The sequence below is a fragment of the Danio rerio genome, chromosome 2 (assembly GCF_049306965.1).
Source record: "Danio rerio strain Tuebingen ecotype United States chromosome 2, GRCz12tu, whole genome shotgun sequence".
Classification (NCBI taxonomy): domain Eukaryota; kingdom Metazoa; phylum Chordata; class Actinopteri; order Cypriniformes; family Danionidae; genus Danio; species Danio rerio.
The window spans coordinates 13,081,301-13,107,607 of NC_133177.1; the positions used below are offsets into that span (position 1 = coordinate 13,081,301).

At 37.2% G+C, this 26,307-nt stretch overlaps 1 protein-coding gene across 2 annotated transcripts in view; it reads right to left on the bottom strand.

Moving 5' to 3' along the window:
• dpp6b (dipeptidyl-peptidase 6b) overlaps positions 1–26,307 on the bottom strand; it is a 298,152-nt gene that overhangs the window by 243,657 nt on the left and 28,188 nt on the right. Inside the window, exon 1 of one of the 2 annotated variants that reach the window (XM_073919875.1) lies at positions 10,769–11,154. The exons of the other annotated variant lie outside the window; for it this stretch is intronic. Within the exon in view, the coding sequence (XP_073775976.1) occupies positions 10,769–10,825 (57 nt within the window). The 5' untranslated portion in view covers positions 10,826–11,154. Of the gene's footprint in view, positions 1–10,768; positions 11,155–26,307 lie in introns of those variants that run through there. 2 annotated transcript variants of the gene reach the window in all.

A 26,307-nucleotide genomic window follows, 5' to 3' on the forward strand; every position in this document is an offset into this window, starting at 1 on the left:
TGTGGTTCAAGCGCGTCAGAAATACTAGAAAAACGTTCTACTAATTCACGTGTCTGCCGTCAGAAATACTGTGTGTTTGTGCTTAACACCTGCCTGTCAGCTGTTAGCTCAGCGGCACACACACACACACACACACACACACACACACAGAGAGAGAGAGAGCGCAATTTGTGTTTTATTTCATGTGTTGTTTTTAACACGGTTTGTGTTTTTCTGTCATTTTGAAATGACACTAGCCTATATTTTCACTTTTTCACAGTTATTAAATCAGTGTGTCAGTGGCACAGTACAGGCTACTTGTGTGTGTCAAACATTTTGGTGAATTACATTTGTTTGGGCTGGTTATATATTTGAAATAAAGAGAAAATGTTGACTTTAGCGATGACAAGGCTTCATTTAAACTGCAGAAGATGCCATCTGACAACGAGGGGAAAAGGCCTCGCAGCAGCTGTTTTCCATCCTATTAGATCGCATTTCTTTAAATGATCAGTCCAGGAGATGGTGCTGATGGACAACAGTATTAGTTCAAAGAGGATAAAAGCAGGTAAAATAGATTAAAACTATTGTTTCAAAGCTATCCAAATGTGACTGCTTACACGCATCAGCTGCCGACCGGAAGTTCTTCGCATTCTCCTTGCGCATACACGCAAAGCATAATGGGTAATTTGGCGTTCCAAGAAAAAGGTCTATTAGAAGATCTGCAGCATAGTCTTGGACTGGAACAGGCAAAAGAGAATACTCTTGTGTAGAGTTGTATGGATCAGGCAATAGAGCAAGCTCTGAAGCAGGGGTATCAAAGTCAAATTGGCAGAGGGGTGACCATTTTAACATTCAAACACAAAGAAATTGGGCTGCACGGTGGCGCAGTGGGTAGCATGTTCGATTCACACCAAGAAGGTTGCTGGTTCGAGCCTCAGCTATGTCATTTGGCGTTTCTGTATGGAGTTTGCATGTTCTTTGTTCGCGTAGGTTTCCTCCGGGTGCTCCAGTTTCCCGGAGCATCAAAAAGCAGAAAGTTTGTATGACTTTACTGTCAATTGTTCTTCTCAATATCTTTCTTTTTGTAAAACAGCAGCAAAAAAGTAAAAAAAAGTATGCATATATATATTATTATACACACACATTTACTTTAACATATTAAATTCAACCAGCTTAACTTTAAATTTTTACATGATGTTAAATGTAGTTGTTTATACAAAGCAAAATCAAAGTATCAAATTAATATTTATCGAATTTTAGAAAAACTATCATTTTTGTTACACCATGAGAAAAATCTATGAAATGAGACAATTTGTATTGAATATTAACAAAATTATCAGATCACACTATCATAGTATATAAGCCATGAAGAATACAACAAAATACAGAAGGTATAAAACCGGTAATAATCAAATTACTCTTAATTATTGACAAAAATAGAGCATTAGTAAAAATAGAGCACTTGCAAACATACATTTACATGGTTACAACATTAAACAAAGTCCATATTATACATGAAATAGGGTCATATCTTGGTTGTAAGGGTCTCCAACAACAGTCTAATATGCATGCAAGGTCAAAAAACACTTTCATGGTCTTATAATCTGCATTTATTTTTACCTAATTATCCCAGCGACTCCTGTATAAATCGTCCAGTGATTCATTTGTTCCCAAACCCCTCCTTAGCGCGAAGCTAATCTGCGCTGATTGGACTGATGACAGTCTGTTGCGATTGATAGACTGCCTTCAGTGAGAGAGTGAAATGCCCAACAGCTAATCAGCAATATAAAAGTAATCACAGTTCATACACGCTCGATAGTGTAGGCGTAGATTTTAGCTGCCTGTAGGTCAATGTAAATACAGACGATGGACTTGGAAATACAGACGACTAACTATTTTTTGCGTAAAAAACTCCAAAAACAGTTGAGGAGATCTTCTAGCTTGTCTCACTCTGCTCTGTACTCCGCCGGACGACAACGCGTGCGCATACACACACAAACACACACACACACCTCCGGAGACGACAGCGCATGCACACGCACACACACACACGTACGCACACACACTACCCTCCTCCACGGAGCTCCGTAAACAAAGCAGCACGCGTCACATTTTTAACGTGGCTTTGCAAGCGATATGAGAATATAGCGAGTTAACCTCATACAGTACACGCGGTTACAAGTAACAAATCACAAATAAATACATTTGCAATTAGAGTAAACGAGGCAACAACTTTAATCGCACATACTTACACTTGTGAAATGGAGGAAGAAACACATCCTGACAAGTTACTCTTTACTGATCCTTCCTTTAACAAACGCCGATGAAGTATTCTTTGTAGCATGTAGTTTCCAGAAGTTTCCAACTGATTGGCTATAATACTGAGGTTTCATCTTTGGGTAGAGACTCAATAATATTCATCTGCAGTGTGACTTCAATCAACCGGCATGTTTGTGTGTGTTTGTTTGTGGGTGTGTGTGTCTGGGTTTCTGTGTTAGAGGGCGGGGCCGCAGGTTTCAAATCTCCCGGGTTTGCGCGTGCACGTGAATAACTTGGTTTCGTTAGTACGTCATGGCGAAACACCTAATGACTCGTTATCAAGGCGACTCGTTTGAAGCACTATGAGTCGAGTCTTTTATAGATTAATCACCAGTTTTAAACACTGTACACTTACAGATTCAAGCCTTAGCTGGATACTTCACTTCACTTAGAGCTGTGTTACAAACTACATGGAAGGGCATTTTCAAAAACCCATAATATGGGCTCTTTAAATCAGCTATATAAATAATCTGAATAGGTGGTACTCTCGATGACGTACACTTGAGAAACAAGTGAGTCAAAACCACAAGTCGCTATACTGCGTGTGACTGCACAAGAATAATAGTAATTCAAAAATATACATTTTGGAGGGCCAAATCTCGTATTTGTTTAAGTCAGTTGCTAGCCAGAGGAAGGAGGGTGAGGAGCATATGTTTTAAACTCAATTCCTGGAGGAGCGCAGCTCTGCACAGTTTTGCTCCAACCCTATTAGGGATGCTCAAAATAATAAATTAACCGTTAACCGAAAGGGTGCGTTTGTAACCGATTAATGCGATCAGTTAAATGATTAAAAATATTATTTTATATATTTTCAGTTTGGCTGCATAAGGGCTGATTGAATGCGCCTTTGCGTTAAGAGCGGCATGTTTTGCATGCGGCTCATCCCAGAGCAGCAGATTGTGTTGTCAAGACAACTACAGAGAACATTTAAAGAGCATGGTTTACTACATTTAATCTTCCATGGCTGGGACCAAAATGCATCCCTCCACGGCTACATTACCCATTCAAAACATTCAGTCATTATTGTTGTTTTTAATAGCGCATTAAAATCGCACCAAAACTTATTAAAAGGTAAGTGAATCATAACAGCGCAATCTTTTCTGTAACCGTATAGTGCTGTACGCTATCTGTTTAACCCTTTGGCGTTACATGCTGACTGACTGAATGACAGGTGCGCGATGCGTGAGGCCAGCAAACTTGACGAAGCTTTCAATTAAGATGAACACAGTTTCTATAGTTATATTTTATTTATAGATAAAGGTATATTGCTCTGTATATAATCACTCTATCTTGCTGGAGTTTATAGCCGTTTCGCTTTACTTCAGGACGCATTAACACCAATCTGAAGGTCTAATCGCTGTTTTAAGTTATCCAGAGCTATATGAATGTAAAAATTTTGAATATTACAATAGTATTAAATATTACAATTGTAACAACACAGACAGCAACACTTTTGCACAATCGATATCCAGCTGATTCAGTCGTTTCATAATAGGACCGCGCTTCTTCTCTTTTTTTTTCCTTGTCAACGTAAAGGCAGTGAGGTGCGCCTTGTTTTCGGCCACTTGTTCAACTGCAAGACATATTTAACTTGCGGGACGATAACGTATAACGTGTATAACGTGTATAACGTATATAACGTATAACGTGTTGACCTGGATCTGGTCATAAACGCAACAAATAGGCTTTACCTTTCATTTTACAGCTTATAAAGCATGTATGCACATTAATGCAATATCATATTTAAACAACAAAACTGTTTACAAAAAGTCAACATATGTGCGCGTTGTTGTTGTCTTTTCATCACGCAGCGTGCACTTGAACCACGAGGGAGAGAGAGGTAACCATATAGCAAGACATAATCTTTAAAATAATGATTTCTATTAAAAATGTAAAATTGTTTTGTGATTTATAATAATAACAGTGGGGCATTAAATAAAGGCATATTTTCCGTGGAGCGGGCAATTTGAGGAAGTCAGCTATTTTTATTTGATATATTTTTCACTTTGCGGTATATTCGTTACATAAATTTTTAACAGCTAAGGAAAGACTAATTTGTTTACATTTTCTTTCATGTGACTTTCCCTTAAGGCTTACCAAGCTATCAAAGTTTCCTTAATTTATTAATTTTCCTTCGACTTAGCCCCTTATTTATCAGCGGTTGCCACAGCGGAATAAACCGCCAACTATTCTGGCATATATTTTACACAGCAGATGCCCTTCCAGATGCAACCCAGTACTGAGAAACACCCATACACGCTAGCATTCACACACACACACACACATACACTACAGACATTTTTTTTTTTACATATTTACCTGTACCACATATCTTTGGACTGTGGGGGAAACCAGAGCATTCAGAGGAAACCCACGTGAACACTGGGAGAACATGCAAACTCTACACAGAAAAGACTCAAACCAGCAACCTTCTTGCTGTAAGGCAACCACCAACCTCATTTGCGGTCCTGTCTGAAATGTTCTTATAAAATGAGCATTTTTCTCAGCCTCCTATGGTTATGTTCAGTTATTTCACTATAACAGCGATGCAAAGAACCTATTCATCATCCTACTGTAGAAGTGAAATAACTGAATCTACTCAGGAGTCTGAGAAAAATGCCCATTTTTAAGAAGAATATTTCAGAGGCACTTTGCTAAGCTCTCTATTTGCTCAGGTGTAAACGGCTTGATATTTGATGAGTTTGTTGTTTGTGGATTTGTCTTTGAGCTGTCAACTGTGTTTAAAAGAGCATCTCTCTTCATGAAGTCTTCAGCAAACCTCAGCCACTGAAGATCAATAGAGCAATCCGTCAGGACGCTTCATAAATTCTCTGAGCAATACCAGCCTGGGTCAAATAGTGACAGAGAAACATCACTTCAAGGCTTAGGGCCATATCTCAATTTTATGGCTCATTGACTATAAAGTACAAGTGCTGAATAAGCAGAAAAGGCCATTTAAATGAAAAAAAAATAACAAAGGGAGCTGAAGGAGTGTTTTTGATAAGGCAGGATTCATCTCACAGTATAGACTCTACAGTGGGTCTTGCATAATGCACACAGATCATGGTGGCAATCATTTGAGAATAGTTTTATTCATTTCAACTTACATTCTGCATCAGTGGCTCAGTGGATAACAATTTTTACCTCACAGTAAGAAATCCCCCAAACTCCAGACACACTCCTTTTTACATTTCAGGACTTTCTGTGTTAAGTTCTGTGTTCTCACTGTTTGTGTAGATTTCTTGTAGACAAGCTGATGTGACTGAAGTGTATTAGTCTTTAATCACATTTAAAGTGGAAGTGAAGCAGTCAGTCTAGTTTACATTAATTTATTAATTTTCTTTTTAGCTTAGTCCCTTTATTAATCCAGGGTCGCCACAGTGGAATGAACTGCCAACTTATCCAGCACGTTTATACGCAGCGGATGCACTTCCAGCCGCAATCCATCTCAAGGAAACATCCATACACACTCATTCCTACTCATACACTACGGACAATTTAGCCTACCCAATTCACCTGTATCGCATGTCTTTGAACTGTGGGGGAAACCCAAGCACCCAGAAGAAACCCACACGAATGCAAAGAGAACATGCAAACTCCACACAGAAACGCCAACTGAACCAGCCGAGGCTAGATCCAGCAAGCTTCTTGCTGTGAGGAGACAGCACTACCTACTGTGCCACTGCGCTGCCCCAGTCAAGTTTACATTATTTTATAAATTGATTTCTACTTTATTGAAAATATATATAGTTAACTCTATTAATGTAACCCTTTTGAAGAAAACAACATGTTTTACTGAAGTCTGACGTCACAGGGTTAATTCCGGTCCCTCAGCTGAACAGATACAGTGGAATTAATGTACTGACCAAGGAGACTGAAAAGCCTAATTTAATTAATTCCAATGCATGAAGTTGTGGCTGTAGAGCTGGTGCCACTCTCTGTATTACACTGTATTACTGACTCCATGGTTTCAACAAGGTCCATTACAGATGTAATAGGGGTGGGTACTTACAGCCCTCACCTCTATTCATATTCAAACCAAACTAAGATTGGCCCCTTTTTTTACATGGCAGTCTTTAAGTCTTTCTTACATGTTGAGAGATCAAGTTAATCTACTTGATAAGAGAATATGTCTTGACATAATCCATGTGACTTTATAAAGCGTGAAGAGGACCAAAGTGCATAAAAACAAAAGGTATTGAAATAAGAAAAATATAATACATATAAATATTATATATGACGCTTTTATTTGATGGTTGTATTTGAAACAGCTCCACACCCACAACTTCACGCATTGGGTTAAATTAGGCTGTTCAGTCTCCATGTTCAGTCCATTACTTTTTTTAATCCCCATGTTCTGCTGGTTGCATTTCTCAAGTTTCTATTGCCAATTGTAAGCCAATTGCAATCATTTTGTTTTGGTTCAATTTGGAATTTCCCCAACCAAGGCAGAGCCATGGGATCAGAGTGAGTGCTCTGACTTGGCCCCACCATAATCCTGTCTCTGTTCATCTGAGGGAACGGAACCAACCCTGTGACGTCAGACACAGCGACACTCCAAGATGGCGGCTGGCACCCTTTTGCTAAAAGCTATAGTAAGACATGGCATTTTCTTAATGGCTACATTAATCAAGTTTGTTTAATCTACTTTCATTAGTGTAAACTAATGTAAACTTGAGTGCTTCACTTCCACTTTAAACTTCTAGCATTGCTTTTTTCTTAACACTATACAATGTCAAACACTGATCACACACACTGACAGTAGCAGTTTTTGTGTTTAAGAAGGTATACATTTTCTCATTACTCAATATTTCTTTGTCACTTTCATGTGTACTTGTAATGCAATGCAGTCCTGTACAACAGTTTAAAGATTTATGTATTATGATAGTATAATAGAGCAGTGTTTTCCAAGCCTGTTTCTGGAGGCAAAGCAACAGTACATTATTTTGGATGTCTGCCTTATCTGATCCATTGATTTCAGATTTTCGAGTCTTCTAATGTTCTGATGATTTGATTAATGTTCTGATGTGTTTGACTAAATAGGAAGAGGTTGAAAATGTGTACTGTTAGTGTGCCTTCAGGAACAGAGTTGGAAAACATTATAATAGAGTATAGAGGATGATTACTCGCACGCACAGGTTAAAAAGGACTGTTAAAAGCGTGCATGCTACCGTTAACTTGCGCGAAACAACCATGTGAAGAGGAAACACAACTAGTGTGATTGGTTTTATTTAAAATAGACTAGACAAAAAGCAATGCTCGTGTACCCACAGTCCTGTTGCTTTCAAGAGCTCAAGATTGAAATATATATATATATATATATATATATATATATATATATATATATATATATATATATATATATATATATATATATATATATATATATATATATATATATATATATATATATATATATATATATATATATATATATATATATATATATATATATATATGGGCGAGCCAGTGGCGCAGTAGGTAGTGCTGTTGCCTCACAGCAAGAAGGTCCCTGGGTTGCTGGTTCGAACCTCAGCTCAGTTGGCGTTTCTGTGTAGAGTTTGCATGTTCTCCCTGCCTTCGCGTGGGTTTCCTCCGGGTGCTCCGGTTTCCCCCACAGTCCAAAGACATGTGGTTCAGGTGAATTGAGTAGGCTTAACTGTCAATAGTGTATGAGTGTCTGTTTGAATGTGTGCAGAGTAAAAGCAAAAACAACTATTCAATGTAAACTGCAGGAAAACTTTATTAGGTACAGCTTTCCAACTTCTCGTTAATGCAAATTTTAATTAGCCAATCACATGGCAGCAACTTAATGCATTTAGGCATGTAGACATGAGCTGCGTTTTAAATGCACATTATACACTATGCACTCATGCACTATGTACTTACGCACCTACACACTCAACAGCATAGTATATGTATGTAGTGTCATCACAAATGGAGCACTAATGGATTTTTTACTAAGCGGAAATTCAAACCATTTCCCTGATGACATTTGACGGTCGCCAAATCAGTGAAATAAGTGACCAAAATATTCATTGATCGGGAGGCGCTATAATCACTCTCGTAGGAGAATTTTGCTTTTACCATCCAAAATAAATGAAGTTATCCAACACATCTGCCCCTTCCACTACATGAGCAAACCTGCAGTGGTTGAGTGTGCCAAGTGTCTAACCTTACACACTTCGTTTTACCGGCTGAATGAGTGCATCATCCGGGTAATTAAAGTGCACTGATTATTTTTAGAGTTTTCATTGTGAACACACTACTTACGCTATTTATTCGACAAAATGGTGTAGAATAGTGTACAAGTATGCGATTTGGGATGCAGCAGACGATCTGCTGGTCTGAGTATTTCAGAAACTGCTGATCTACTTGGATTTTTATGCACAACCATCTCTAGGGTTTAAAGACAAAAAAAAAAGAAAATATCCAGTCAGCTGCAGTTTTGTCAGTGCAAATACCTTGCTGATGACAAAGGCCAGAGGAGAATGGCCAGACTGGTTTGAGCTGGTAGAAAGGCAACATTAACTCATATAATCAATTGTTAAAACCGAGGTATGCAGAAGAGCATCTCAGTAGCACAACATGTCCAACCTTAAGGGAGATGGGCAGCAGAACAGCAGATGGACAGCAGCAGAAGACCACATCGGGTGCCACTCCTGTCAGCTAAAAACAGGAAACCGAGGCTACAGTTCGCACAGGCTTACCAAAATTGGACAATAGAATATTGGAAAAAAGTTGCCTGGTCTGATGGGTTTTGTAATGCTAGGGTCAGAACATGGATACATCCTGCCTTGTTTCATTGATTCTTTGAGCCTATTAGTACCAATTAAGCATTGTGTCAAAGCCTTAGCCAACCTGAGTATTGTTGCTGACCACGTCTATCCCTTTATGTCCACTTTGAGTGCCATCTCAGACTGGTTTCTTGAACATGACAGAGTTCACTGTACTCAAACGGCCTCCACAGTCACCAGAACTCAATCCATTAGAGCAACTTTGGGATGTGGTGGAATAGGAGATTTGCATCATGGATGTGCAGCAAACAAATCTGCAGCAACAGTGTGAAACTATCATGTCAATATGGACCAAAAATATCTGAGGAATATTTCCAATACCTTGTTCAATCTATGCCATGAAGAATTAAGACGGTTCTGAAGGCAAAAGCAGGTCCAACCCTGTACTAGTAAGGTGTACCTAATAAAATGGCAGGTGAGTGTATAAAAAGTAACAATATTGTTTAAAAAATAATAGTAAAACTATAAAAACATTTTTTTATATGTGAAAATGTTTCACTTGTGCATAGTCAACAGATTGCATGAGCAGGCAAATTATTTACAACTACATATACAGCTTTGATTAAAAGTGTGGTCTAAATCATAATTTTGCAGGATGTTTTAATAAATTACAGTAAGACATTTAGAACCTACGGCTATACCGATTTACCTTATTCTTCAATGTGGATGTGTAACAAGCTGTTTTTAATGTCTAAAATGAATGAAAGTGAATGAGACCAGAAGTCTCAATCCAAAAAGATTCAAACGGCTGCCCTCGCTCGTACACGAAGAATAAGGTCGATAGACTTTCACTTTCATCTCTCTTTCACGGTTAGTTGCATGAATCTAAGCATAAAAAAAGAGGATGTGTCCTCGCTGATTTTTTTGTTTGCTGAACCAAGCTTTTTGAGAGAGCAATGCATTCAGACTTCAAATCCAATTTTATTCAAATTTACAAGATAAGGTGTCAGGGAAATTGAAACTTATAACAAGGATGATATGGAGCGGACTCTGGGAGTAAATGTATAGTGAGTAATTTAGACATCAATAAAGAGAGCAATGATTAGACGTGTATTAGAAACTCTTCACAGAGTTTTACACATATAAAATGATGCAGTTTCGGATGCCCATTTTTTAAGGTGAACTCTAAAAATATTCGACTTTAAAAATCAGTGAACATTTTAACTGCTGTGTTGCCTGTGCTGCAGGGTGTGATAAGTATTGAGCCTCAATGAATGGCAGAATGCATTTCAGCCATGAAAAAAGATGTTAAATTATGATGAATAAAGGGATTATGTACTCCATAAAGTTGTACATGAATGTTTCTTTGTGTGTATCCTATTATATATTCACAAATAAAACTAAAAAATAACTCTATTTAAACAAAAAAAAATAAATGTACCTCTTTTTAACTAGAATAATGTGTTGTTTGTATGTTTATAATTCTAAGATGCTTAGAATTATATAAAAAGTAATACAATTTATTTTTAAGTAGTCTATCTACTAAACAAAGTACACTTGAAGTTGAATGCACATCCATAGTGAATAAATATATGAATCTATATTAACAGAACATTGAGAATAATCTTAAAGAATTTCCAATTGAGCCAAATTATGCTGTCAAAACATTTTATGCTTTAGAATATTCTCTTTACACTGAGGCTGAGAGAAACGGTACAAATACAAGGCCTTACCTTCCCATGAGAAGCACTTGTGTCAATCTTCAATTGAGTGGCAATAAGAACTGACATCCTGATCTACAGTACACGACCAACACGCAGATCTGAGTTGGCGATGCAGTAAAGTATGGAAGTCCAATTGTGTATAACCTGCCTGCTGTTCACCCTGTCCTTTTTCTCACACTTGTATGTTCAGTCCTGGCCATGCATGCACAACCCAGAGAGAAGTATGCAATTCCACAGGACCAGCAGTTCTAAGCTGTATTTTTCTCCTCTTAGTCAATTTCTCTGTCCTTTCCAGCTTCCCTCACCTCTCCGCCTGTCGCTGTCTCTCTCTCTCTTCCTCTCCTCTCTCTTGTGTTGTCCCACTGAAGCGTGAGGGTAAGCCACTAAAATATTCTAGGCAGATTTCACAAAACACACATAAAAACAGCGGCCAGTGACAGCAGCTCTTGCCAAATGGAGAGCAAAGGAAAAAGTATGGATATGTAAACTTTTTTAGCAACAATTGTGTTGGTAAGTTCAAATGATTTTCATGAATGGCTTCAATGACCAGTTTGCATCATCAAACATTTTTATGAATGTGCCATTTTCTAATTGTACATTTTTGTACATTTTATACATCTATTGTATGCAAATATATATTCTAATACATATTTGTATATTTTAATGCTTGAGAAGATAATGCAAAACTGATTGTGTTTGCTACATTGATGATTTTGCATAGTCTTGAATTAAATTAAATGGTGCAGTAAGTGATGTTTATTCTAGTTTATTCAGGCATGCTGCTGGCATCCTTGTTGTCTATGCAATGTAATTTACAGAGCAACTTTGCCTCGCACATGCCCCGTCCAGATTTCTGACACCCAGTAAAGAATTTATTATACAAACCCCGGTGACTGTGCTTTGCTAGAGTCTCCCGAAGATTTGTTCTGCACTCTCAGAAATAACAGTACACAAGCTGTCACTGCGGTGGTACATTTTCAAATGGTACATTTTTGTACCTAAAGAGTCCATATTGATACTTAAATGAACATACTAGTACCAGCTAGTACAATAGTGTACACTTATTGGCCACTTTGTTAGGTACACCTATCTAACTACTACAATTCGCAAAGGGTCATCAAAACATTTGGATAGTCAGGTCAGAATTTGGCATCAACAACATGAAAGCATAAATCCATTCTGCCTTGTATCAGCGGTTCAGGCTGCTGCTGGTGGTGTAATAGTGTGGGAAAAATTTTCTTGGCAAGTTTTGGGCCTGTTAGTACCAACTGAGCATTGTTTCAGCCTACCCGAGTATTGTTGCTGACTATGTCCATCCCTTTATGACCACAGTGTTCCCATCTTCTGATGGCTATTTCCAGCTGGAAAATGCATCATATCATAAAATTCTTAGGTTTCTTTGAGATAACAATGAGTTCACTTTACTAAACTGGCCAATATAGTCACTAGATCTCAATTCAATAGAGTACCTTTGGGATGTGGTGGAACAGGAAATTCACATCATGGATGTGCAGCTGACAAATCTGCAGCAACTGCATGATGTTAACATGTCAATATGGAGCAAAATCTCTGGGAAAAAAATTCCAGTACTTTGTTGAATCTATATGCCATGAAGGATTAAGGCAGTTCTGAAAGCAAAAAGGGGTCCCACCCTGTACCAGTAATGTGTACCTAATAAAGTGGCCGGTGAGTGTATCTTTCAACACTTATACTATGTATCCTTAAGATAGAAATATGGATGGTTTAGGTACAGATGTGTACTTTTTGAAAGGGTACCATCCCAGTGAAAGCTTGTGTACCTTTTTCAGAGAGTGTGGACACAGGAGACAGAGAAGTAGCAGTGTGTAAAGTCTAATTCATTAAAAGAAGAGAGATTTAATTAAAGCAGACAGTATAGGTGGCAGGCAGACTTTAAATTGACTATTATATATATTGTTACATATCATAACTACATGTGTAAATCTTACATATTGTGTTGTGCTCCACCTCTCTCTCTGCCCTGCTCTCAGGTTAATTAGCTCCCAGCTGCTAATCGTTATGAGACAAACTGAAACTGAGTGGTATGGTAATAAATTGTGCCTTCTGAAGCTGCTGAGCTGAGGAACATTTCTCTTGAGTTTTTAAGTGCAAATCTTGGTTTGTGGTAGTATTCACTAATGTTTGTTGTATATAGATTATTTTATAATGCCAGTTGTGTAAACTGTGTTAGAATTAACACTATGTAGCTGATTAATATTTTTGTGCCTTCATTCACTAACGTCTGTGGTGTTTGTTATTTGGAGACTTGCTTCAAAGTGGGTTAGTGCCGTAAGCTCAGGAAAGTTTATGTTTAGTTTTTCTTTGATTTTTGCTTTAGGTCAGCTAGTCTTTAAACTTGGTTGGGTCCATTTGTTCCCATATTTCTTATAAATCTGTTATTTATTTTTTCTAAACCTTGTGCTGACTCTTGACTCTGGGGCCGAGAATTGAAATGTGTTCTCGTTTGTTTGAGTGTGTGTTTTTTAATATTATTATAAAGTTCATAATTTACCATCAATATTAGTCCTCTGTTACACCTCTGAACATAACCACTATAGCTAAAAGGTTGTAGGTCTAATGCAAAAGCTTCGAGACTAAAGACTATATATATATTAACATGCATTTGCAAACAAAATGTGGCATCCAAAGGCTTATTACACTTCACTGATTTACAAAATGTAGAATATAAAATGTTCTTGCAAATTAGATTTTTAACTTTTGGGTGGTTTTATTTTATTTATTTATTTATTTAATTATTTATTTTTTTCTCATAAACAAATGAGAGTTTTGATGTACAATGTCTATTAACAAAATTAGATCTCTAATTGTACAACTTAAGATATTGGTTCTCTCATTGAACAGTTGGGCACAAATATATACAGTATACTTCCATATCTATTAACATTTTAATTACACTGGAAAAAAAAAACATTCAAAGATGCTTCATTGGATTTACAAATTTTTTATTTTTTTTTTACTTTCATTCATTCATTTTCTTGTCGGCTTAGTCCCTTTATTAATCTGGGGTTGCCACAGCGGAATGAACCGCCAACAAGTTTTTATGCAGCGGATGCCCTTCTCTGGGTAACATCCACACACACATTCACACACACACTCATACTGTACACTACAGACAATTTAGCCTATCCAATTCACCTGTACCGCATGTCTTTGGACTGTGGGGGAAACCGGAGCACCCGGAGAAACCCACGCGAACACAGGGGGAACATGCAAACTCCACACAGAAACGCCAACTGAGCCGAGGCTCGACCTTCTTGCTGTGAGGCGACAACACTACCTACTGCGCCACTGCTTCGCCCTTTTTTTACTTTTATTGTAGGAATAAACATTTCTGTTTAACATGAATAAGGAGAACATGTGCAATATAGGAAAACACAACTGTTTCTCACACAATCAATCCAGTAATATAGTAGTTTTCAGGATAAAACTATATTTACTTTACCTTTCTATTTTTCACAAATTTGACCATTTGACCAAATTTTCCATGTTTAGCTAATTCAATCTTTCCTCACAATTCTTTCACTAGTAATAAATGAAACCTCATTATGAAATCACGTTATTACATGTGAACAGTAGAAAAAAGCAGCGAAAGTCCTGAACGTGTTCATGACACCTTAACATGTTCATGACACCATAATGACTTTGGTGTGGGTGCAAACTGAAGATATTAATTTAGTTTTGCCTGTATATGTTTTTGTTGACGTGGTTCATACCACTGTGGCAACCCCTGATGAATAAAGAGACTAAGCTGAAGGAGAATTCATGTTTTTGTTGACTTGCTAAGATAAATATGTGCATTGTTGATTATTTCAGCATTGTCAACTATCCCTAACTTATCTATCTAAGATTCTAGATTGCATCCACATTTACTTTGTGCAGAAATGATTTTCAAACTCACAGAATAACATTTACTCTATATGTTACAAACAAAGATTGATACAACACACTTCCTGTCTCCATGGATTTGGGCCACTAGCAAAATGAAATAGAAGGGTATAAAGGCAGCAATTTCTATGTCATGGTAGTGGTTGTTATTTTTCATTTCGTTCCTTGGGCATTGCTAACAGGGTTGGACCCTCTTGGCTGTCTCATAAGAAGTGATATATGAAATGAGGTAGAGTTGCACAGCATTCTTCATTAGGGTCAGATTAAAGATGCTGTAGGGGGCTTTGGAGAAGTTATCGACATCTGCAGGTTTCTAGAGTACACCATGTACATGACATTGTATGCATTAACTGCAAGATGCAATTAATTCAACCTTCAACTAAAGCAGAACCATAATGACTGATGATCACTTTGGATTCAAACTGCTAAATGTTGGATGAGAAATCAAAGGTTGTGCATTTAAGACTGAACTAGATTTCATTCTTATTTAATCATTGATTTTAAATTCCATGGGAGCCAAGTACAAACAAGTTATTGGAATCATTATACAGTATGTCACACAGAATATTCTAAGAGTTTGTTGAGTACCCTTAAGATCACAAAAATACACAGTAAAGTGATTTTATCATTTTTAAATTACATAACTATTTGTTGTGTGGTGCACAATTTTAGAAACAACTTAGTATGCACTGTACATTCACTTTAAACAACTTCATATTTTTTAACCACTCGTTTATGGAATGCTTAATTGGTGTTGTTGGAGCTGCCTTAGTGGATCATTAACAGAGACATTCATATTACTAACTAGAACTTCATCTGCATTCTATCACTCCTCTGCCTGCCTGAGAGATTTAATATGTTCCACAATGATGAAATCATAGCTTACTTTTATTATTTGCTCATTGATTCTTGTAAAGAACATTTAATACAATTGCAAGATTTTTTTTTATTTAGGCCAAAATTTACTCAAAAATATTTTAATAAAATAAAAAATATTAGTCCACTTAATATTAGTTATTCTGAATAATGGATTTACAAATAACTGTTCATTTAACATTGAATGTTTTTTTATTTTTATGTTTGTTTGTTTCTTTTTCTCCCCTGCAGGGAGCATGGTGGTGCAGTGGTGCTCCGAAGGCTGCGGTCACTTGTGTACCTTTTCCAGCCATATTTCCCCTTCCTCTTAACACTCTTAACTCTTAACATCCAGCTTGTTTTGCAATTGCCTTTTGAGACTTTTCTTCCTTTTAGAGGGTTCCAATGATGGTCTTCTGCACAACTGTCAAGTCAGAAGTCTAACACATGATTTTAAAGCCTACTTGGCCAGACTGTAACGATTTCAAGGCTTTGCATTAATTAGTGGACTAGATTGAGATACTGGGAGCTTATGAAGTTAAACGTTGTTATGATATTCTAATTTTGTGAAATACTGGAGTTTTTGAGTTAATTTTTCCATTTTTGGTCCATAATTGTTAAAATTAAAACAAATGAACACTTGAAATATTTTACTTTGTGTCTAGTGAACTAATATAACACAAAGGTTTCACTTTTTGAAACACATTATTGAAATAAATCATTTTCCCTCCATATTTAAATTTTTGACACATATTTAGCAGATTTAAAAGAATATCTTCTTAACTAGTCCATACAGGAATATTTGATCAAAAATGATCAATGATTTAATTAAATGGCACTTAACTGTGGTATTTTGTTTAAAATTATTTGTTACAGTCCATTGCTAATTAGCAGTAATTAAAACTTTTAAGGGGGCGAAGCAGTGGCGTAGTAGGTAGTGCTGTCACCTCACAGCAAGAAGGTCATTGGGTCACTGGTTCGAGCCTTGGCTTAGTTGGCGTTCCTGTGTGGAGTTTGCATGTTCTCCCTGCATTCGCGTGGGTTTCCTCCACAGTCCAAAGACATGTGGTACAGGTGAATTGGGTAAGATAAATTGTCCGTAGTGTATAAGTGTCTGTTTAAATGTGTGTGTGGATGTTTCCCAGGTTTAAAAATGGTATCTGAGTATTAGACTACGGTTTCAGATTAGGGTAGATGGCTACAGTCTAGAGCTAGGTTATTTCTCATCCACACACAAAATATACAATTATTCATACACACACAAACACACATAAACAGTTGAAGTCAGAATTATTAGCCCCCCTGTTTATTTTTTTTTCTCAGTTTCTGTTTAACGGAAAGAAGATATTTTTTTTCAACACATTTCTAAACCTAATAGTTTTAATAACTAATTTCTATTAACTGATTTATTCTATCTTTGCCAAGATGACAATAAATAACATTTTACTAGATATTTTTAAGACACTTCTATACAGCTTAAAGTGAAATTTACAAGCTTAACTAGGTTAATTAGGTTAACTAGGCAGGTAAGGGTAATTAGGCAAGTTATTGTATTATGATGGTTTATTCTGTAGATTTAAAAAAAGTAGCTTACAGGGGCTTATAATTTTCACCTTAAAATGATTTTTAAAAGTTGAAAACTGATATTATTCTAGCCTAAATAAAACAAATAAATAGAAAAATGATTATCAGACATATTGTGAAAATTTCCTAGCTCTGTTGAACATAATTTGTGAAATATTTAATGAAGAAAAAAAATTGAAAGGGGGGCTAATAATTCTGACTTCAACTGTATATATATATATATATATATATATATATATATATATATATATATATATATATATATATATATATATATATATAAGTGCTAATTAATCACACTTTTTTGAAAATTAATTGTGATTTATCAGATTTAAAAGACTGAAACTTGTAATTTTGGCTATTCAAATGTAAAAGTAATGTAAACGCAAGACAAAAAATATTTTAATTCAAAATATAATTGTTTATTAGAATATTTGTTTAGCTTGTAACACAGATTTCTTCATGTAAATAACAGACCCACAATAAACCAACAAGATCCTGGCTTGAGTCATATTTATTACAGAAATAAGACAGGTCCAGTCTGTTGACATTATCGGGGGACAATGTGGACCTTTTCGTTTAAATGATGTGAGCTGAGAGTGCAACACAATCTCATGGCAATTTGTAACTTTTTGATTTAGTGGCTATGAACGACAATGTTAAGGCAGATTTAGGCAGATTTGTTGCTAAGAAACGTGTCTACACGCACACAGACAGACAGACAGACAGACAGACAGACAAACAGACACACACACACACACACACCGCGCAGGACAGGGCAGCCGGAGCGACTCCCTTCAGATTCAACACACATAATTGCATTCATCAAATTTGTTTTAACTAATCATTCTAAAATAAGACTGTATTTCACAAGGATTCTGACACATATCAAACTTAATAAAACATTGGAGAGTGCATGCTAAAAGGCAGAAGAATGTGCTGTCTTTGACAGCTCGCAACTTTATCTGGCACTTTCTGAGTACATTTATATGGACACCAATACTCAAATTTTAATATGATTAACATAATACTCTTATTAAGAGTCTACAATGTAAGCAGCGATTTTTGATTGCCTAGAGGTCGCGGGACCCGACCAGATTTCTACTGTGCGGGAATACATTTCCGAATAAAGCACGGGATCGGTCAGTAACTGGTGTGTAACTAATGTGTGTGTATGAGCGCCAACTGAGAAGTGTTTGTTTGTTTGTGTGTGTGTGCACGCGAATGAGAGAGAGAGAGCTTTGTCTGTGTTTGGGCTAAAACCTGGTGTCAGTGGGATTTAAAATTTTGTCCAGCCCAGATCTCTAGCTGAGGCAACAGTACAAGGAAGCTAGACATATCTGCGGTGTGAGGACATTTCGGTTTTGCCGGTAAGTATAATGCCAATAAAAGAAATAATGGAGAACAAAAAATAACTGTGTGCAAGCATTGTTTTACATGTATAACCATGACTGCACATCTGCAGCGCATCACCCAGCAATATCACTGTCTGAAGGCGAGCAGAGAAGGTAATAAAGTCCTCCAAATAGCAACAATCCCTCGCTAAATCTTTCAAGCAAACTTACCCAACTGGTTCCGAGAGATACATAAAAATAACAAAGGCAGTGCGGGTGTTTATTTCTAAAGATTTGCAGCCGTTTTCGGTGATTGGAGATGTGGGCTTTTGTCATTTTATAAAAGCACTCAATCTGCTTTACAGACTACAGTCTCACATTTTTTCAGCACAGAGATAATTAAGATGGTTAATTTATGTTTAATTCAGTACAAATATATTTATTTTAAATGGCCAATTTATCTTTATTAACTACACATGTATGTTTACTTTCATAATGTAGGATTTTATGTATTCCCCAGTTTGTACATGGGCTACCAGCAGCTGTGAGATTTCAGTGTTATTTTTTTATACAATACAGTAGGAACTAGTGTACATTTTTTGTGGCTTTTAAGTAAAACAAAATGAGTATTGCAATAAATGTTTTTTTTTATTTTTTTCTTCTTAACCTCTTACTGTTCCTATTGCTTATAGAATAAAAAAAAAAACACGCGTCAAGCCATGAGAACTGAACTGAACCGAAAACCATGTTAAAAAACACTCAATAGGTATGTATTGAACCGTGGGCTAACTGTATTGTTGTATCCCTAATGCATATGCACTTGTCAGCATTTACAATTATTTGTTTCAAGATTACACCCATGCAGACCTGCACTGTCACAACTTAAATACAGCCATAAAAAGTTTAGAATCAATACAAATTTTCTATCCCAGCCATAACAGACTATCTTAGCTAACTGTTTAATGGCTGCTGGAACAAAAAAAAATTGTATTGTTTAGTTCTGCAGCTTGATACTACTTTAGAAACCTGTTATCAGAAGGAAGGAGCTGAAACTCTGGCTGCGTCCGACACCGCATACTTACATACTATACAATACGCTAAAATCAGTATGCGTGCGAGTAGTATGTCCGAATTCATAGAAGTCGAAAATTGATATGCTAGAAGTACCCTCATGACTTACTACTTCCGGCGAGATTCTGATGTGCAGATCCCATGCACGTTGTGTTATCCCACATTGCCCGGGAGAGAATTAATGAATAGTAGTGAAGCGGGGCAGCTGACGCAGATAGGTCACGTGACCATGACAAAATGGCAGACGTAGTATGTCCGAATTATATTCATACTTTTCACATTCATACTGTATAGAAAATACTTTTCCACGGCCGAGTAGTACGTTTAAATTCAATTGCAGTACATACTGAGCAGTAGGCAGTTTCGGACGCAGCCTTAGTGTTTATTGGTGGTTGGAGTTTCTTAAATTTTGTTTGTTATTCTCTTTAGCTGCCTGTTGTCTTATCCTCCAAATTAATTTGTGAGACCCCAGACAGTTTGCTTGACCACTTAACTATATGATTTAGTGTTTTTATTTTGAAAAGGTTTGAAAAAAGATACTACTTATTCAATCAAACCATAGGAAAATAAAATCATCTTCATACGCACTACTTCGCAGTTCTTGTCAAAAGACCAATAATAAGATTAATAATTTTGGCAAATTTTTAAAGATAATGTTAGACTTTCAGCAGACTGATTTTTAATGGAAGTAATCACCTGTGCATGGTCAGCATTCTTAAAATCAACTATTATATATTTTTTCTTTAAAGTATTTAACTAAAGACAGAAGTATTCACATTACATGACAAAATCACTGAGTACTTGGATTATGACCCGTTCATTGTAATAAGGCTGGCTGACAATGTCGGCTATGTACTTAATGGTGGTCCTATTATCCCATCTGCTCTGGCACATGTTCATGTGTATAACAGAAGACAGCACTTCCTTGTTGGAAGCCAATTGAAAAGCAATTCATGTTAGATAAATATCCATTAATTGTATATCATTGTGCCTGGTGTGTTAAACACCAAGACACATTTTTGAGCTGTTGACATATATGTGTTTCATGCAGCTAAAAACATTATTAGTACACATATATTACACAAAAAATGTGAAAATTGGTTGTTTTTGTGTTATTTCGAGCAAATTTGTTCTTCTGGTTTGAGACGAATTTTTGAAGCATTAGGAGTAAGACTTGGTTTAAACCAATTAGCGCATTCTATTGTGTATGTGGTGCAATTTCATTAATATGCATGATAGCTTGGAAGACTCTTTTTACCTGATACAGTGTTCAGACGGCAGAGAGACGCCACCTTGTTGCCAAAACAAGTGAAAGAACAAGAACTGTTTGGAGACACTTGTCGTCATGAGCTGCAATGAAGGTTTTGTTTTTATTTCCCGCTATGAGAGCGCAGCTGGTCTCACAGTGCACACGACATGCGGCAAAAATACATTTGTATGAAACATTTTTTACCCTAAAACTTTTCGCATCTGGAAATGGTGAAATCGGGGTTTGCCGCTCGTCTCCTTTGAAAAAAGACGTGGCGCCAGTTTGTGTTGATTTGTCCTGTCTCTAAAGATTTGGTAAGTAAGTGATCATTGTTCTTTGTTTGTTTATTTAGATGGCAAAGTTAGTTCGTTTCGTCAGCAGTATTCCTTTTGCTTTTAAAGACATACCTTAGTCAAAATGATTTAGTTTTGAAGTTAACAGAACGTTAATATCACAACAATATTATGGACTGAAAATCAGCTGTAAATGCTGCTCTTTGAGTGTAAACATGTAAACACCACAATCAAACTATTACCGTTGTGTAGGATTTTCGCCACATTTTGTGGCCGGATAGTCTATACATACACAGCTTTTTAATGCTACCTATGAGTGCATCTAAATTTCAGAGAAATGAAGAGGTTTGTTTGTTGGACCGACCGCTCCCATCCACAATTAAACCAGTTACCGACCGCTCCCGTGGTTTATTCTGAAATTTATTCCCACGCCGCAAGAAGTCTGGTTTAATAGAAACATTCCATTAAAGCTGCACTCTTCCAGCAGTTCCTTGTATGCAATATCTGGTTTGTAACAGAGGGCAAGTATTAAAGGTTCCTGAATTAAAGTGAAAGTGCCAAACTGCGTGTGACCAAACTGAAACTCCCATTTTTATCCAAAATCTTCCCTCTATCCCTCCCCCGACACTCTCACCTAAACACACCCACTTTCCTGACTTTTCCAAACTAGAGGTGTGAAAACACCCTGCTGAGACAGGGGCGTTTCATGGCCCTTTAAATAATGAAGTATACCATGCCCCAAATTATTGCAATATGTCAAAATGTTTCAGCAGTCTTTTGATTAAAATTAGACTATAAACTTATGACTATTTAATTACAAAACTTTTTTTTTTACATTCATGCATGAAATAATGTCATAGTTTCTCTAGATAATGTAATGTCTGTCTCTGGCCACCAGATGGCACTGTAGTTTGCCAGCGAACTCTCACTGCGAACTACAGTGTTTGAAGAACTACATATCCACACATTCCCTCGTGCACACACCTGGTCGTCCATCTATACTGATTTGCAAAACACAGCTGTCTCCGTTACTGTTGATTTCATGGACTATTTATACACCTTACACCCATTGCTTGTCACTGCGTCATTTGTCTTTCTTGTCTTCATTGTCTAGTAAGTCTTGTTAAAGTGAGTTTGTTGTTCCTGAGCCTTGTTCCTGATTCTAATTCCTGCCGTAGTTTCTTGTTTTGTTTATTTGTTACTTTGTTACTTTGAACTTGAAGTTAGTAGGTGTCTTTGAACGTGTCTTTTTATTAAAAGACAAAGCACAAAGTTTGTTGCGCCACTTAAGAGCCTTTGCAGTCTCTAAATTAAAAGCAGGGCCACAGGTGGATCATGTGAATATGCACTGTGGGTCTGCTTTCTCCAAAGACAGTACTTGCAGGTTTACACCTTGTCTCGAAATGGAATGGTAGGACCCTTGGGTATGTAGAGAGACTGGAATCTCAGGACAATGTGAGTTTAGCCTTGCCTAAATTCCAGGAAGAATTGATTGACCAAAAATGCTGCTAGGTTCCCAACTCTTCTGATACAAGCCAATGTAACCAGTAGCTCTGTCTTTAATGACAGAACTTTTGATTCCACCAACTTTGAGTCATGTAATGGCCCGTTTCCACTGAGTGGTACGGTTCAGTTTGGTTTGGTACGCTTTTATGGCCGTTTCCACTGTCAAAAGCATACCGAACCAAACTGTGCCGTTACTGTACCACTTTTTCGGCACCCTTTTGAAAGGGTCCCAAACAGGAGAAAAGGTACCAAAAGGTGGAGCTACACGTGCAGCTGACTGCTGATTGGTTACAGAGATCCGTCACGAGCTCCTGGAGCTAAACAGAACGTAAACAAAGGAACCGCTATGTTTTTTTTTTAATACAAAGCCGAGACATTACATGGAAATACTATATGCATATAATAAACAGCCATGGATGACCCGGGCTCAAACAAACCTTGCTGTCGTCTCTGTGAACAGACACAAAGCCAAGAAGAAAAAATCTGCCGTGTCCTGTAGTTGTTTTACGAGCCGGTCTAAAAGTGCGAGCGGTATTCGCTTTTTTCCGGGAGCTCGCGATCGCTTCTATATTTGATATAATGAACTTCTTGAGCTGATGATAAAAGGAGTGATTATTGAAGTGTCTCCGTCATCTGATCCATTCAGAAAAAAGGACAAGCGCGAGAGTGAAGCGAGAGTGAAACGCGAGAAAAAAAGAGAAGCCGTCAAAACACAGGAGCAAAAGTGTTTTAGCAACCTGAATCATGAATAAACTGCCATATTTATCTTCGTCTTTTGGACTATTATGAACTGGGAATGACAAAATGACTCTCTAACAGAACTTACATGTGCTGCTGAAGATTACAGACACAGATGAGAGGTTTGCTCTGACCGTGGACTATATTGCGTGTGTTTTTGAACTCAAATACGTGCTAAATGTACGATGTGTGTAGTTTTTCTGTAATTAATAATATATCGGAGACTGTAAGGGGCTGTATGTGTTCATATATGTTGCATTTATGTATTTACTTTATATAATTATAGACGTTACAGTAGCCTATTTTGCACTGTCATTGATCTGCAGTTATAATCAAATCATGTTCATAGAAAAGTTAGTAATAAACATTTATAAACAAGTATTTATGTGAAAAGTGTCTGTTTTGTGAGAAGTGCTGCTTATTATGATATGTGAACGACCCGTACAGCTTTACTGTAGACATTTATTCGAGCGAGCATGGCGTCGACTTAAACTTTGTCATACACCACGCCCACCAAAAAGGGTACCCTTTGTAGTGGAAACGCAAGCCTGATAAAGGTGACCCGTATCGAACCATACTGTACTGTACCAGTCAGTGGAAACGAGGAATAACAACCAGAAACCTGGATGGCCAAGGGCTCCAGCCTGAGTGACGGTGTCAATGAATTATGTGTTTAATCTATGAACCACACATAAAAGTACAATATATCTGAACATAGGTGCCAGATGGTGCCCAGATCCCAGAGAAGGTCCCGGGGTGTTATGTTGGGGAGGGGCTGTCACAAGTGTGGGTTTGGAAAACCAGGTGGGCCACATGGGTCTTGCAATTAGTAAGACCTGGTTCTCATCCTCCCCTGCCTTGCACAGTATGTGAAAAGACTCACTTGGGGAAATACATATCTGCACAGATTGGGGCCAGATATGAGATATGAGATATGATATAGAGTTTGGTCTTCATTTGGACGTCTCCTTTGTGTGCACGGATTTTGTCCGGATCTGCTGCTGAATACAATTTGCAAACCAACATGCTGCTTTAAAGCAAAAAAATCTATTAGGCCATCTTGCAAGTGCGCCTCATAAACTCCTCAATGGAGGAATGGCTCCACACTCACCAATTGCATAATAAATTTATGGACTCTTTTTCATACAACTCATGAAAGATTATGTACAATTAACCAGGTAACATATTTTTACCTTTGTATTTTACAATATTTTACTATTAATATCATATTAATTTTACAGTGTACACCAGTGTGAGCACAACATCAGACCGACAGTCGGAAAGAAGACTGCATAACTACATATACTGCTACATTTTAACTAATTAATTACTGTTAGTACTGCATGCTCCAAGCATGTTTGGATACCATCTGAGACCAGAATTTGGCAAAGAATACAGTTATGGCCTGTTTCCACTGAGTGGCACAGTAAGGTACGGTACAGGTCACTTGTATCAGGCTTTGCATTTCTTTATACACATAAATACTTCTGTAAATGTTTATTACTAACATTTCTATGAACATAATCTAATTATAACTGCAGATCAATGACAGTGTGAAATATCCTACTGTAACGTCTGCAATTATATAAAACAAATAAATAAATAAATGCAACATATATGAACACATCCAGACCCTTATAGTCTCTGATATGTTACTAACTACAGAAAAACTACACACAGCATACATTTAGTCCTTACTTAGATTCAAAAAACAACACGCAACATAGCCCACAGTCAGTGCAAACCTCTAATATGTGTCTTTAATCTTCAGCACCACATGTAACCTCTTGTGAGTAAGTAATTCTGTCATTTTGAGTTCATAATAGTCCAAAAGGTGATGATAATAGTTAAACATAGCAGTCTGATCATGTTTTAGGTTGCAGACGCATCATTCATTCATTTTCTTGTCGGCTTAGTCCCTTTATTAATCCGGGGTCGCACCTGGAGGAAACCCACGCGAATGCAGGGAGAACATGCAAACTCCACACAGAAACGCCAACTGAGCCAAGGCTCGAACCAGCAACCCAGCGACCTTCTTGCTGTGAGGCGAACGTGCTACCCACTCTGGCACTGCGTCGCCCCAGACGCATCATTTGCTGCTGTTTTTTCTGTCATCTCCTTTTTTTTTCGTGCTTCACTCGTTCTTTTCTGACAGGATCAGATATCAAATCGCTTCAATGATCACAAGCATGTAATAAATATGAGCTTAAAAACTTTGTTATTTCAAATATAGATGAGATCGCGAGCTCTCTGGACAAAGTGAAACCACTCACACTTGTAGGTGGGCTAGTAAAACAACAACAGGGCAAAGCAGGCTTTGTGGCTGTTCATCAAAACGACCACAAGGTTTGTTTGAGCTCGGGTCGACCATGGCTCGTTATTATATGTATATATTATATCGGTGTAATCTCTCTGCTGTATATTTAAAACATGGCGGTTCCGGTAATGATACACTGGAACATGTATTGTTTATATAGAGATTAATTTATGTCCTGAGATATTAGATTAGTTGAGTTTGAACAATGTTTTAATGGTGCTAAAATGACAAAAGTGTTAAAAACTAATAGCTTTCAATGTGAGCAGTGAAAAGTGAATATAAACATGCACATAACTAATACTCAGTAAAAATGGTGTTTAAACTTTTCGTGATCTTTATTAATATGGTTGTGAATAGTGTTGTGCAGTGAGTTAAAACGTGTGATTACTGTCACGGTTGCAGGTTTGTGCGCTTCTCCGGAGTGTATGTTTGATCACGTGGGTTTGTTTTGTTTTGGTTGTCCATGTGGATTTGTTAGGATCGCGTGTTATGACGACACCCAGTTAGTCTGATTAGTTCGCCAGCTGAGGCTCATCATGGTGCCTATATCTGTGCAACGCTTTTGTGTGTCTGTGTCAGTTCGTTACCATCACTTATGTTTGTGCTGTCTGTGCTCAGGCCCTGAGGAGTTTGTCTGGATCTGGTTTCCCCGTTCTGTTCCTGTCCTGTGTTCTACG